Source organism: Bos mutus, chromosome 22 (assembly GCF_027580195.1).
Source record: "Bos mutus isolate GX-2022 chromosome 22, NWIPB_WYAK_1.1, whole genome shotgun sequence".
NCBI classification, from domain to species: Eukaryota; Metazoa; Chordata; class Mammalia; order Artiodactyla; family Bovidae; genus Bos; species Bos mutus.
Genome location: NC_091638.1, coordinates 69,421,775 through 69,436,679, shown reverse-complemented (window position 1 = coordinate 69,436,679; position 14,905 = coordinate 69,421,775). Strand labels below are relative to the sequence as shown.

At 62.3% G+C, this 14,905-nt stretch overlaps 1 protein-coding gene and 1 long non-coding RNA gene across 2 annotated transcripts in view; both read right to left on the bottom strand.

Moving 5' to 3' along the window:
• Positions 1–50: 50 nt before the first annotated feature.
• Positions 51–14,905, bottom strand: part of MACROD1 (mono-ADP ribosylhydrolase 1) — a 153,996-nt gene continuing 139,141 nt past the window's right edge. Inside the window, exons 5-11 of the mRNA XM_014477709.2 lie at positions 2,063–2,179; positions 1,263–1,384; positions 1,125–1,155; positions 911–984; positions 458–539; positions 339–367; positions 51–185 (exon numbers count right to left, since the gene is read on the bottom strand). Coding sequence (XP_014333195.2) covers positions 363–367; positions 458–539; positions 911–984; positions 1,125–1,155; positions 1,263–1,384; positions 2,063–2,179 — 431 coding nt within the window. The 3' untranslated portion in view covers positions 51–185; positions 339–362. The remainder of the gene's footprint in view (positions 186–338; positions 368–457; positions 540–910; positions 985–1,124; positions 1,156–1,262; positions 1,385–2,062; positions 2,180–14,905) is intronic.
• Positions 10,973–14,900, bottom strand: LOC138984712 (uncharacterized). The gene is made up of 2 exons (XR_011461992.1): positions 14,633–14,900; positions 10,973–13,209 (listed from the first exon to the last, which is right to left on the bottom strand). It is a non-coding gene; the product is annotated as an uncharacterized lncRNA (long non-coding RNA).

Sequence of the window (14,905 nt, the reverse complement as noted above, 5' to 3'; positions counted from 1 at the left end):
CACACCTGGGCTCCCTCCCTCACCCCCAGCAGAGCTGGGACAGTCGGAGCTGCAGCAGTAGTGGTCTTTATTAGGCTCCTGACGGGGCGGAGGGTGTAGGGGAAGGATAGGGTGGCCCCGCCAGGCCCCACTGCAGGCTTCGGAGACTTAGAGCTGGGAGCGTGGTCCGGCAGGCCCAGGGGAGTCTGCAGGCAAAGACGAGAGGTCAGAGCAGTGGCCCGTGGACTGCCCCGGCCTCCCAGGCTGCCTCCCTGGCTTCCTTCCCTGCGTGGGGGTGAGCAGGTGTTAGTGGGCATGAGGTTAGTGGGCAGCCACACAAAGGGCCAGGCCCTGCTTACCAGTCCTGGTCAGGGTGGGCAGCATCACGCTGGAAGGCAGAGGACAGTGAGAGCCTGTCCTGGGTGGACGGGGCGGGACAGGGGCTGGTGGGGGTGCGGTGGGGGCAGGAGGCACCTACCGACCGGGAAGTAGTGGGGGAGGCGTTCTCGGTAGATGTTCTCGTCCTTCTCCAGGAACACGCAGATGATTAGCCGGTCCACCTGCATCAGGGCCTGTTGAGCCTGGGCGGAAGCGGCCGGCTCCCCGGCTCCTGGGCCTTAACCACCACCCTCGCTGCTGTGGGGTTTCCCCTGCCCTGTCCTTGGGGCACTCTTCAACCTGGGTTTAGAGCTCGGGCTACAGAAGGGGCTCGTGGCGTGGTGTGCGCCCCGCTATCCCTTTCTCGAAGTGCCCTGTGCCCTGGCCGCAGGGGAGGAAAACGCCCTGAGTAAAAGAGGACGCAGAGAGCAAGCGCGAGCCCAGGGCCCCGAGCGGGCACTCTGCACACTCCTTGGCGATGACGGGTGGGGCTGGTCACATGCGCCCCGCCGCCCACCTCCGTCCACTCCCTTCGGCTGGACCCAGGCCTCACCTTGTCTTTGTGCTGCTCTAGCCACTCGCGCAAAGCGGTCAGCACTACCTCGGCCGCCGCCTCATTGGGGTACCCTGAGGACGGGACCGTGGGCCCCAGTGAGTCTCGAGCTCCGCCCCTCGCCGCTCCGCCCTGCCCCGCCCACTCCCGGCGTCCCGGCGTCCCGGCCCGCGCACCGCCCATCTGCGCCCTTCCTCTTATAGACCCCACTCACCGAACACTCCAGTGGATATGCAGGGGAACGCCTAGGGATGAGGGGTAGTGAGAAGGGGCTGGGGACAGCGTCACTCTTCGCTCCGCCTCCCGCTAGGCCGCCCCCCGCCCCGCCCCCTCCCGCCTCCCCGCCCCTCACCGCCGAGCGGAGCCGGTGCTCCAGCAGCAGGTCGAGGCTGCTCAGGTAGCAGCTGCGGAGCTCGGCAGCCTGGCTGGCACTCGGCTCTCCGTGGGCGATGGGTCCCACCGTGTGGATGACATCTGTGGGAGGGGGTGAGGTCAGACCGGTCAGAGCTCCTGGCGGTCTTTGGCTTTCCCTCCTGCCGGCCTGGGCCCCGGTGGTGGTTTAGTCGCTAAGTCGTGTCCGACTCTGTGACCCCATGGACTGTAGCCCGCCAGGCTCCTCTGTGCATGGGATTCTCCCGGCAAGACGACTGGGGTGGGTTGCCATTTCCTTCTCCAGGGGATCTTCCCAACCCAGGGATCGAACCCAGATCTCCCTCATTGCCGGCGCATTTTTTACCAACTGAGCCACCAGGGAAGCCCCTGGGCCCTGGAAGGGACAGGAAACAAGCACCCTCCTCCCCAAATTCTGATCTTCCCCGGGTAGGGACCCCACCCATAATTCACACCTGTACAGATAGGCCAGCCTACGCAGGCCCCCCACCCCACATCTGTCTGGACCCGGCTGAAAGAATTGGACGTTGTTGCCTCCTTAGCTATTCCCCTCACTTAGTCCTTGCCGCTCCCAGCCTCTGCGCATGCCCTCCACACACCTGCTTCCTGGGATCTGCGAGGAGGGGCCAGGTCCTGGCACTTAAGTGCCCCCAGAGGAGGCCTCCAGCAATTCTGTCGGGGGTACACCCCTAATCCCGAGTTACACTAATTACGCAAGGCGTCCTGTCTGCGCCCCACGGGCTGGGGGTGTCGGGGACTCACACTTGGCCGGCAGCCGATAGCCACAGGTGATCTTGGCCTTGCCAGTCTCGCAGTTCTGCAGGGTCCGGCACTCGTCGGTGAGCAGCGGTCCGGCGGCCCGGTGGATGCAGCCGTCCACTGCAGGGAACCGGGCAGTGAGTGGCGGGGCTCCCAGCTACCCGCTGAGTCCGTTTTACAGAGAAGGCCGAAGCCCACGGAAAGAAGACTCCAATCCCTGGGCTGTGCCGGGACTCACCCGGCCCCGAGGCCCTGGGTTCACTCTCCCGCGGCCTCCAGACGCTCCCTCACCCCTCCACCCTCTTCCTGCACCCCCCGGTCCCACACTTGTTTCACAGCTGGGAAAACGGAGGCGTAGACGGCGGCCAGAGCGGACCGCGGCGGGAGCCGGCGCAGACCTGCCGGCAGGGGGCGCGACCCGTCCGCCCTGCTCTTTCCTGGGCGCGCGGCAGGGGCGCAGGTGGGGCCGGGGTCTCCCTGGTCAGAGGCGGCGCCGGGACTCGGGAGGCGGGTCCGAGCGACAGGATCCGCAGCCAGAGCCAGACAAGGGGGAAAATCCGCCCTCCCGGCCGCGGGGCCCGCTGCCAGTCGCCACCTTCGCGGGAGGAGCCTGGGATCCGAACGCCGACCTCCGAAGGCGGCGCCCTCTCGGACCCGCTTTACATGTCTGACTCTTGTGACCCCATGGACTGTAGCCCGCCAGGCTCCTCTGTCTATGGGATTCTCCAGGCAAGAAGACTGGAAAGTGAAAGTCGCTCAGTCGTGTCTGACTCTTTGCGACCCCATGGACTATGCAGTCCAGGCCAGAACACTGGAATGGGTAGCCTTTCCCTTCTCCAGGGCATCTTCCCGACCCAGGGATCGAACCCAGGTCTCCCTCATTGCGGGCGATTCTTCACCAGCTGAGCCACAAGGGAAGTCCAAGAATACCGGGGTGGGTAGCCTATCCCTTCTCCAGGGCATCTTCCCGACCCAGGAATCCAACCGGGGTCTCCTGCATTGCAGGTGGATTCTTTACCAGCTGAGCTATCAGGGAAGACTACTGGAGTGGGTTGCCATTTACAAATTCTTAAGACGGTGGCTCAGAGGGTAAAGCATCTGCCTGCGAATGCGGGAGACCTGGGTTCGATCCCTAGGTCGGGAAGATGCCCTGGAGAAGGTAATGACAACCCACTCTGTTACTCTTGCCTGGAAAATCCTATGGACGGAGAAGCCTGGTAGCCACCGTCCATAGGGTCGCAGAGTCGGACACGACTGAGCGACTTCACTCATTCACTCACTCAAGACACATTACAGACGCGGACACTGAGGCCACCTAGATACAAGAGGCCGATCCGACGGGGGCCTTGAGCTAGGTCTTCCAGCTCCTTCCTGCGCCACGCGGGAGGGTGGTCCGCGCCGCGCAGGTGTCTCTGGGCGCGCACCCAAGCTCATTAACGAGTCGCCTCGTTAGTGCATCCGGCTTAATTGGGGCCGGGCCTGGGCTTGTTTATCCGAGGGCGGCTCTAGGGCCTCACCAGCGACCCTGGGGACCTGGACCCAGATAAACAAGTCGTCGTGGGCGCGGCAGGAGGCGTGGAAGAGACGCTTCTTCTCCCTGACCTCTCCAGGCTGCTGAGGCTCCGAGGGAGAGGCGGGGTCAGCCTCGCGAAGAGTCAAATTCAGACTCGCCCCTCATTGGCTGCGGCACCTTGGCAAGCCCTTTCCCCTTTCCCAGAGCTTCCTCTGCCTCAACAGAAAGATTGGGGCAGTGACCACTTCCCCCACCACGCCCCTCACCCCCACCCCGGGCCCCCTCCCCGCCCCCATTCCCCAGGAGAATATCACCCTCCTCTGGCAGGTCCCCAGCTCCAACTGCTCCGAGGCCTGTGCCAGGGGCTTCTTGGACACTGAGCTCAATGCTCTGCAGCAGGAAATACTACCGTTTCCCCATTTCACAGACCGCAAACTGAAGGCCTAGTTGCTTCATTACAGCCCCACCCTCAATCTGCGCTCAAGACCAGGGCCGCAGCTGGCCCAGGCCCTTGGCTTCTGTTTTCTTTGGTGCCTGTGAGCCCAATTAAGCCTAATTCTGAGACTTCACCCGGAGATGGTACCAGGTGATTTCCCGAGCATCCTAGGAGTGGGGGCCGGGGTGAGGGATAGAGGAACTGGGGAATCCCCGGGAGGGAATCTGGGACTGGGTCCCCTGCCACCCCCTCTGATGTGCAGGGCTGAGGGCAGCTGCAGCCAATGGGAGGGGCGGAGAGTGGGCCGTGTGGCACAGTGGGTGTACGTCCTCTATTTGCGGTGTGTCTGTTCTGGGTGCGGGGGGTACCACGGAGCCACCCAGCGCCATGTGCAACAGCGGGGGCTGTGGAGCTGGGCAACCTGGGTTCAAATACCAGCTCTGCCAGTCACGGATGTGTGATCCAGGGCACTTAACCTCCCTGGACCTCAACTGCCCCATCTGTAAAATGGGATAATACGACTACCCACTTCATAGGAATATTGACAGGATTAAATTAATTCCTGTAATGTGCTTAAGCCAGTGCCTGGCAACTCAAGTATTGGCTATTACTGAGACTGTGTGGGCCTGTGCCTGACCCGTGTGCCCCGGGAGTGTGGTGGGAGGCGGCGTCCAGGGCATGGGGTGAGCGCAGGGACCTCCTGGCCCTGCCCCAGTGGTCTCATCCACTTGGCAGCAGCTTGCCTGCCATCTCCCAGTGCTGTCCACCCTGCTGGCGACCTTGGCCCGCAGTGGGGGGCCGTGCGGAAGTGGAGCTCAGCGAGATCTGTTTCAGGGACTTAATGTTTCCTGCAGAAGTGGACAGGCCTGCAGCCAGGCCTTTAGGGCTGACCTGGGGGCATGAGGTGGGAGGAGGCAGGAGGAACTGGCGCTGGCAGAGCCCTTGGACTGGAGTCCCCCCACCCCCTGCAGCATCCATAGGGCCGGGGCCATATGACTCCCGTGACAGCGCCCAGCAAGCCATTCACCCAGAGCAGAGATGAGGGTCAGGCTCGAGGTTCCCCCCTTGCCCACCGTCCCCCCAAACCAGAGCCAGCCTGGCCCCCTCCTGTCCCCCTTCCCCAACCACACGGCAGGCCTGTGGCTCTCCCGTCCCTGAGGAGGCCCCCAGCCCCACTGGCCTTAGCTACAGGCCAAAGGACTGCCCCTTCCCACGCTTCCCACCATGACCCGTGCCTCCCCTGGCTCCGACCCCCAGGCCCTGCCCTGCCTCTTAGGTAGGGCTAAGCTGAGCCCTGGAGACCGGAAGCAGGAGGCTTCCGGGGGTCCCATCCCTTCCCCCCCACTCCCCACCTGACTATTGTTGGCTGTTATTAGGACAGTGGGGCAACTGGGCCTCGGGCCTACCTGGTAGGGTGATGTCCCCAGGTCATACCAACTGACCCTCAGAACCCTTCCTGGCGCCCTCAGCCATATTCCCCCAAACCTCCTACTTGACCCCGCCCCGCTTCAAGACAGTGGAAAACCCGGGGTCTCTGCTGCGGAGCCTGAGCCCACGTGGGCGATAGGGCCTCCCTCGGATGCCTCTCCACCAGCCGGGGCGGAGCCCTTCCCCTGAGAGGAGATGGCCCTGAGGCCTGCGCCGCCTCCCTCTGCAGCCTCCTCCTTGCTCCTCCAGTTTAAGCGCCCAGATTTTTATCGCTGTTTTTCTTTAGTCACTAAGTCGTGTCTGACTCTTTCATGACCCCATGGACTATGGCCCACCAGGCTCCTCTGTCCTTGGGAATTTCCAGGCAAGAAGACTGGAGTGGTTACTATCTCCTCCTCCAGGGGATCTTCCCGAACCAGGGATCAGACCCGCATTTCCTGCATTGACAGGCAGACTCTTTACCACGGAGCCACCAGGGAAGCCCCAGCTCCCAGACACGGCTCCTTAATTTCAGCCTCTTAGTGAGCAAGGCGCTGAGCCGTATACATCCACCGTCATATTTGATCCTCGCAGCCTGGCTGTGCTATTGCTTTTCTTGCTTTAGCAAAGAAGACATTGAGGCGCGGAGAGGGTGAGAGACTTGCCCAAGGTCACACAGCTGGTCAGCTCTACTTCCTCAAGAACCATGGCAGGACCTGACCTCAATGTTCCTACCCCGAGCCGCCCTTCCACGCTGGCTGGCTGCTGTGTGCCCTCCTCACTCAAACACTTCAGGAAGGTGTCCTGCCTGCGGCTGCTGTCCCCTCCACCAGCCCCCAGCAGCCTGGCTCCTGGCCCCTCCCCACCTCTGCCCATCCCCCTCCCAACAGAGGGGCTGCTCGGGGGACCTCTGGTTGCTGGGCGGTCTGAGGGCTCTCCCCTTGCAGACCGTTCAGCTGCACCCACAGGCTGACCGCTGGCTGTCTGCATCCAGCCCAACAGGGCGGCCTTGCAGACCTGCTCTCCTCATCCTCCTGCCTCCCCGATCTCTTCTGCCTCCTTCCCCACCTCCTCAGACGCTGCTGTCCACGGGCCCCGTCTGTCCCTTTTCTGTTCCAGCCCTGACTCTCCACCCAGGTCCAGGTACGTCCCCCAGAGAAGCCCTGCCCCCCCTGCCTGGAAGCCCACCCCAGCCTCCTGCCATCGGTGCGGCCTCCACAGCCCTGTTCTCAGCCTTCGGGAGCATCAGCTCAGACTCAGCGCCTTCCTAGCAAGGCCGGTGCCGGTAGGGCGTCCAAAGAGAGCAGGGGCTGGAGCCAGGCCGCGGAGCCAGCAGCGGCGAAGCAGGCAGGCTCCCGTGGGGGCCATTTGCCAAGGCGCTTAGGATATGTTGGCCGCTATTTAGGGTGCTGTAATATTCATGAAGGGAAGATTAGATATTTAAATTTATTCAGCAATAAATGTATCTCAGTGGGGGAGCATTTCTCATTCTAAACAAACAAGCAAGCAGGGGCTAATTAATTATTTACAGGAACACAAGGAGGGCTGTGGCCTGGGGGAGAGGAGGGCAGCTCTGCCCCGACAGAGGGCAGGGGACCCTGGCTAGCCCTGGGCCTGCCCCTCCGTTTCCCCCCTTCTTCTCCACCCCCCTCCACGTCCTGTGGGTCTGGCCCCCTGCTCGCCTCTTTCTGGCATTTCTCTTCCCACAAATCTTGCCCACAAGCTTGCTGGCAGCTTTGGGCCAGTCATTTAACCTCTTCGAGCCTCAGAAAATTTGGGGGGAGGTCTGAGATTTGTGGTGAGGTGGCCAGAGGAGGGGAGACTCAGGGCCAGGATGATTTAGTGATGTGTCCGAGGTCTCAGTTACAGGATAGCAGATGCTCCGAGCGCTGCCCTGGCCCCCACCTCTCCCCAGCAGGGATGAAGGCTCACAGAGGCGGAGCCGCTACCAGCAGGTGTGGGTGGTGAGGTCCTGTCTGGGCAGCCCTCCGCCCTGCCCTGCCTGCCCGGGGCTCCTGTGGGCCCCTGGTGCCCCCAGGTGCCGAGTGTCAGAGCCTCTGAGACGAGCTCACTGGGGCTGTGCGGCTCAGGAGCAGACCCGGCACCGTGAGACCCAAGGCATCCTCCCCCAGCTCTCCCACCCCTCCGCCGGTCATTTCACCTCTGCCTCAGCTTCACCTGTACAAGGCAACAGCACCTCCCACTGCATTTGGCTTGAGGGTTCAGTGCGAGACGGTACCAAAGTGCCCTGCGTGCTATCACATGTCGTCCCATTTTACAGAAGGGTAGACCGAGGCACAGCCGCAGACTCCGTAGGCAAAAGACGCCTTTGTCCCAAATGCTCTTGGGGCCCCTTCGCCCAAGGGACAGGATACATTGCCAGTGGAGATGTCACCCAGAAAGCCCTAGCAGGGAGAGGGCTGCGGAGGCAGAGGAGTGAGCTTGAGGCCCGAGGGGCCAGGAGAGGGGTGTACCTCTCAAGCCCTGGAAGGCACCTGGGGGTGGGCCCTCTCCATCACTTCCCATTTAGACGGCTCACCTTGTAGATCCCGCCCACTCTGACCAGGCAGGTGTAGCCCATCCCAGCCCCCTGCACGGACGCCCACCGCCTGGGCTGAAAGGAGCCAGAAGCCTGAGTCTTTGCACCTCCAGGGCCCTGACCTGCAGAGCACAGGCCCAGCCATAAGGTCTGGCCAAGTGACTCAGCCTGCGGCCCCGGGCCCCCTTCTCTCCAGCCCTCCCTACTCTCTTCCTCTCTGGCCCCCATTTTCCTCGTAAGCTGAGACTTGGGAGTCTCGACCTCACGTGATCCCCGTTGCCAAAACTGCCTCGGCTTCTGCCCACATCCTCCCGGTCACTCATTCAGTCAACAGATGCGTCCCAGCCCCGGCTCGGTGCTGGACTTGGGTTCAGCCCACTGTGGGGGGAAGCAGAGCCCACCCTTGCCAGGCCCCACCCTCGAGATGCCAAGGTGGGTGGGTACCCCCGGGAGAAGACGGATGGATGACAGCTCGGCGATGTGATCTGAAATTCATTATGGGGTGAGATCAGCTCCTTAAATGGGGATTTGAAAACATTAGGGCTTCATTATGTACACAACGGCAGCGCCTCATTCATCATGCAAAAATCACTCCCGTTATTAAAAATCCCCGTGGCAGCTGCAGGCAGGGGCTTGGCAGCATCTTGCCCACGGGGCGGGGCACGGGCTCCACCATTCTCTCCGCCCCCCAGGGAGGGTGGGCCGAGGGATGGAGGTGGGGAACGTGGTTCAGCTCAAGGGACTTGGTGCCTCAGTTTTCTCATCTGCAAAATGGAGATGCTAAGGGTGCACACGTCCCAGGATGCTGTGACGGGTACGCGAGAGCCTGCGTGGAGAGCTCAGCCAGGCCCAGCATCCATGCGGGGAGCGCTGATAGCACCTCAGTCCTGCTTCTCAACTGGGGCCTGTACCTGGGGAGACCGTGTACCCCTCCTGCTCACAAAACCTCCCGTGGCTCCCAGGAGTCCATGAAATAAAATCATCAATGCCGAGCAGGGCTGGGGCTCCCTCCAGCCTCCACCTTAGATGACAGCCGGCCTCTGCATGCTGCACCCCCCACCTCTGGTGCATTGGACAGGGGGAGGTGGGCCCACCATGCCTGACGCAAAGGAGGCGAAGCTCTCACATCACCATCCCCGGGAAACAGCTAAAGGAAAGACTCCAGAGCGGCAAGGGAGCCGGGCAGGGGCGGCTTTCAGGTTGGTTTCAGGTTGGGAAGGTGCCTCCAAGGAGGTGGCATCTGAGCAGAGCCCTGGGTGATAGGCTTTGGGGGAAAGTCGGGGGAGGAGGGGTCCAGGCAGAGGGCTCAGCAGGGTCACAGGGAGAGAGGTGGGAGGGGTGAGCTGTACCCCCAGGAGCACTGCAGTGGGAAGGTTCCAGCAAGGGAGGGGTGTGGTCGAGATGGCCTCTGCTGTGCCTGCGGCCAGGAATGCCCTTCCCTTCTCCGCCCCTCAGAGCCCCCTGCCCCAGACAACTTCTGGTCGCACCGGCTGAGTCCACCTGTTGGCCCCAGCCTGGCACAGAGCCATGCTCAAGCGTGGCTGGGACTTGGTGGTGGTCCACTGGCTAAGACTCCCAATGCAGGGGGCCCAGGTTCAATCCCTGGTCAGGGAACTAGATGCCACGTGCTACAACAAAAAACGGAAGATCCCGTGTGCCGCAACTAAGACCCAGTGCAGCTGAGTAAATAAACAATTATAAAAAAAGGAAAGATGGGCTGGTCGGGCCCCACCCAGCCTGGCCTGGAGAGGGTCTGCCCGCTGTGCCAGGCCCCAGCCAGTCGGAGCAGAGCGGGGAGCAGTCACGGATTAGCAGCGCGGGGTGATGGGAGATAGGGCCGGGCCCGGGGTGTGCGGGATGGCAAGCGAAGCCAGGCAGAAGCCGAGGCCTGAGTCTTGAGAGGCCTCGTTAATCCTCCCGGGCCTGACGGTCCACAGACAAAGGAGGGCGAGCGAGTGAGCAGGCGAGAGCGAGAGATGGCACGTGCCAGGGGAGAGAGATGGAGAGGAAACTAGAGTGAGACGTCAAGAGACAGACCGAGGGGGACTGAGGGGGACTCAGAGACAGGAGGAGGGCAGCGGGTGCCCACGTGGGGAGAGAGGTGGGTTCTGCCTGGGCCATGACAGCTGGGCTGAGGGCACATGTCCCCGGGCACGCCGGTCTACCAGCAGGTCTGCACTGGGCACCTGCTTTTTGCTGGGAGGCAGAGAGACAGACGCTTGTGCTTACCCCTGATTGGGGGTGTGTCCGATGGGGGGCAGTTGATACTTAATCACACAAACACAAGTCTGATTTCCAAGAGGGACAGGGTCTGCCATTTCCCAGTGCTGGCAGGCCCCTTGGTGAATAGAGAAACAGCAGTGAGTGAGTGAGTGAGTGAGAGTGTGTGTGTGTGTGTGTGTGTGTGTGTGTGTGTGTGTTGGGGGACTGCTTGTTGGAGGGGCTGCCCTGACATGGAGATAACTAGGCGGGAAGGTGTGGTGGGAGGGCAGAGGAGCCCTCGAGCCTGGGAACAGCACGTGCAAAGGCCCTGTTCCTAGAGAGGGCTATGCCAGGAGCTGAGCCGCCCTGGCTTCTCCCTGGTGTGAGATGCCTGAGACCCTGCAGTGCAAGGGGCACGAACACGGACTTTCAGGGCGGGCCTGGGGAGCAGGGCTGTGCAGAGCCATTGGGTGGGAGGGCAGGGAGGCTGTACCCTCACACACCTGCTGGTGTAGGGGGGCTGGCTGACCTCTGGAAGGGAGAGCCCTTGGCAGGGGCTGTGTGTGTGGTCGAAGCTCCAACCCACCTTGCGCCCATCCTTGGACCGGCCCTCGGGGCCCCGGCTAGGCGGACACAGAGATGGCGCTGCAAGCGGAGGAAGGCGGTCCTGAATTAATCTGTCACTAAAGCTTGGCCGTGGCAGGCGCAGTCATGATTTAGATGAATAATTGAAATGCTCCGATACATTTATTATCCCTTTAGTGCGAAAGTGGCAGAGAAAGACGAGGGGTAATTGAAAAAGAGCGCACAAATCTCCACGAGAAAGCCGGCTCCTTATCGCCGAGTAAACATTTCAGTCCTAATAAACAGGAGAGACACGCGTCAGGGCCCTGTCGATTCCCATCCTGATTTAGGGCCCGCCTCCCTTCTTACCATACAATAGCAGAGTGTTTTTAAAAAAAAAAATTTTTTTTATCGAGCCAGTAAAAGGCTGTCCAGGAACGAGGCGGGAGGAGGAGTGGGCCAGGCAGCCCCCACTGCAGACGCTGGGCCCTCTGCCTGGTGGGCCTCTCTGTCCCTTTGTACCTGACGAACTCCTTTGCAGCCTCGGGGCCCAAGTCAAATGCCCTCTCTCTGTTGGAAGACTTCTACCAAAGTGGGCCTCTTTGAGGGCAGAGTCAAGTCCCGAGTCGGGGGGGTCTGACACGTGTCCTCCCCAGCCCCCTCCGACTCTCAGAAAGAGCACCGGGAGCTGTGGTGGGTAGGGGCCCCTCGCTGTGTTGTCAGAACCACTGATCTTGGTCTCAGGGCCTGGTGGGGGCCCAACCCCAGAGTGAGGCAGGCCCAGGGGGCTGGAGCAGCCCCTGGGGATTCCCACTGAGGTTTGAGGTGCCAGCCGACCCCTCCCCAACAGGCTTGCTGTAAACGCTGCGGGCTCATGGCACCAAAGCCCTGCGGCCGGCCCCGGCCCCGCGTTAGGGGCCCCCTTTCTGAGCTGATGGCTGCCCTCCTCCAGCAGGACCGGATGTGGACCCCGGGGCGGGGCTATTGGTCCCCAGTTCCTAGCGCACCCGCACACAGGGGCGCGACTGACCACCCCAGAAGGGCTGATCCAGGGGCCTGGAATCCCCTGGACTCTGTTCCTGGGGAGAGTATTTTTCCTGGGGGGAAAGGAATAACAAACACTCGCACGTTGAAAGGGGGGCCATGCTCCCGGAACTGGCGCAAGGGGAGGTCAGCAAGGTGGGCTGGGGGCGGGGGGACCAGCGCTGGTTAAATGCATGGGTGGTGGGTGGACAGCTAAAGGGGTGGTGACGGGAGGGTGCGGAGCAGCCTGAACTCCCGCAGGGCTGACTCGGGAGAAGAGGGCACCAGGGGAGACCAGGGTCCGGGCGTCAGATGGGGGGCCCCAGGCCCGGGCTGCCCCTGCCTGTGCCCTCCCTCCTGGCAGGTTGGGGGTTAAGGCTGGATGGATGGACCAGGGGAAAGGGAGGGCACAGGTGGCAGATGTGAGCTCAGAGGACGTCCTGGGAGTCTGGGGCCCATGTCCATTTCCGCCCTAGGCGGGCGCCAGGCAGCCCCCCAGGCCCTGCCTCGCCTCCCGCCAACCCCAGTCCCCTCCCCGCCACCTCCGCCTTGTTCCAATCACATTAGCAGAGTGACAGCCCAGCGAGCCCTGGCGGCGGCTCCATAAATCTCGGCCGGCGTTAAAAGGCTGGACTCCGGGCCCACTTCCTCCTGGGTCCTGGCCCACCCCATCCATCTCTGCGTCAGTCAGGCTGTGCTGAGGCCGGCTCCAGCCTCCCCTCGCCCTCAGTGCCACAGGAAAGCGAGAGTGGGGGACCCCACAGGGCCCCGCTGCTCAGTCTGGCCAGAGTAGCTGCCCTTTGACCTCCCAGAGCGAGGTCCCGGGCCACCTATGAGCCACTCTCCCTGCTCTGCAGGAAACCTCAGTGGTTCCCACTGTCCTGTCAGCAAGTCCTTTGCATGACCCGTAAGGCCGTCCCTGACTTTATCTACAGTTCATTCGTTCATTCATCAGCCATTCATTGAGCACTGACTGTATGCGCCAGACCACTTCTAAGTGTGAGCGAGTCTCCTGCAGCTACTGTTCTCAATGGGGAGATAGACAACAAATGATGAACGGAACAGACAAGTAAGTGACACACCACTTTAGGAGAGAGGTGGTCGGAGGAAAATAAAGACTAGAGCAGCAAGAGGGGCCCAGGGAGTGTCAGGTGGGGTAGGGGTAAGGGCAGCAGCTGCAATTCCGAGGTCAGAGCGGCCCTCAAGAGAAGAGGGCCTGCGAGTAAACTCTCATAGGAGGTGAAGGGAACAGCCGTGACTGTCTGCGGAAGAGCATCTGGGGCAGAGGCAAGAGCCAGTGCAAAGGCTCTGTGGTACACGTGGGCTGGCTGTGTTCCAGGAGCTGCAGGGAGGTGGTGTGGCTGGCATGGAGTGCGGAGGGCCAGGCAGTGTGGTGGGGAGTCTGATCGGTGGCTGGAGACCTTGTGGGCCGTGGAAGGAAGTGCGGTGAGAGTCCCGGAAGAGTTCTGAGCAGAAGAGGGCGGATGACCTGACTTAGGTCCCGCAGCTTCTGTAATCCTTCGTCTTCCTACGTGTGTGTGTGCTAAGTCGCTGCAGTTTTGTCTGACTCTTTGTGACCCCGTGGACCATGGCCCGCCAGGCTCCCCTGTCCATGGGATTCTCCAGGCAAGAACACTGGAGTGGATTGGCATGCTCTCCTCCAAGGGATCTTCCCGACCCAGGGATCGAACCTGCATCTCTGGTGGGTTCTTTATCACTACTGCCACCTGGGAAGCTTGTCCTCCTAACCTAACAGCTAAACCCCAGCTCCTCACATGGTCTCCAAGGCCCCTGCGTCCTCCCCCGGGTCCCCTCCCCTCATCTGGGCTCTAAGCATTCCCATCTTCAGAGCCTCCCTCACTCCAGGCTTCGCCTGTGCTGTCCCCTCTGCCCAGCACACCCTTCCCACTGCGCGTCACTGCTCGCTATTTCCTACCCATCCCCTGGTCCCCAGCCCATCCTCTGGGAGCCTCCCTGGTCCCCACGGCCGGACAGGTGTGCCTCGTTGAGCCCGCCGCCCACATGGCACAGACCACCCTGCCGAGTGAAGCCCCTTCATCCTGTGAGGCCTCCAGGGTAGTGGTGACCTCCTGAGGGACGGCTGGAGGAGCGGTGGAGGGAGGGAAAACATCTCCAACCACAAATAGACCCCCCGCCCCGCGTCCCCATCCTGCATCCTGGCCGGTCACCGACAGCTCTTAACGCTGCTCTTATTTATTCCTGACCTTCTATGCCCCTTTTATTTTTTCCCCCTTTTAAAACCTGGCCTGGACCCCGCCACTGCAGCCGTAAACACAGCCCCTGGGATTTATCCGACGGCGCATTAACCCCTGGCCTCTGGCTCACCAATCATCGGGCCGCTGGCAGACAGCAGGCAGGCCAGCCCACGAGGGGCCTGGGGGCTGGGGGCAAGGGGCTGGTGTGGCCGGCCTGGGCCGGGCTGGCCAGGCACTGGGGGTGCAGGGACTGTCCCCCCGCCCTCCCCGCCAGCACCGGTTGACCTGGCCTTGCATCCCTGGAGGCTGGGCCCGCTCTGACCTCGACGTCCTGCCCACCTGGCCCTGCTACAACCCTGGGTCATGGGGAGTCTCAGAACAGTGCACACGCCTGCCTTCTCGTGGGCTTTATGGATGCTGTGGCTCTCCCTGACTTGACGAGACCGTGTCCTGACACACAGCCGCCCTGCGAGGCTGCAGGGCAGAGCGGAGATGCTCATTTCGCCCTCACAGGTGGGCAAACTTGCCCAGGGTGCGTGGGCATCAGGGGGCAGGGCTGGGGTTTTCCCACCACACTTGCGGTGCTACGCCCCCAGTCCCTCTGAAACCTCAGGGGGCCTTCCAGCTCCCAGTTACAGACCAGGCGGCCTCTGTTCAGGGGGCAGGGACCTACCCCAGTCACCCAGCCATGCAGGAGCCAGGCCTGTCGTTCAGGTGTCCGGCTTCACCTACAGATATGGGAGGCCAGGCAAGGCTGACGGGGTGGGGGGCAGTAAAGAAGGGCGGAGTGGAGAGATGGGAGGGGTGCCTGGTGGGGACGAGGGGGCAGCCTTGGGAAGGCACAGCAGCCAGCTGGGCTCGGAAGGTGGGCAAGGGGGCCAGGAGGAGCGAGGCGGACCCCCACCCACCCAGCCCTGCACCTCAGCCCGCAGAAAGGGTCTACTCA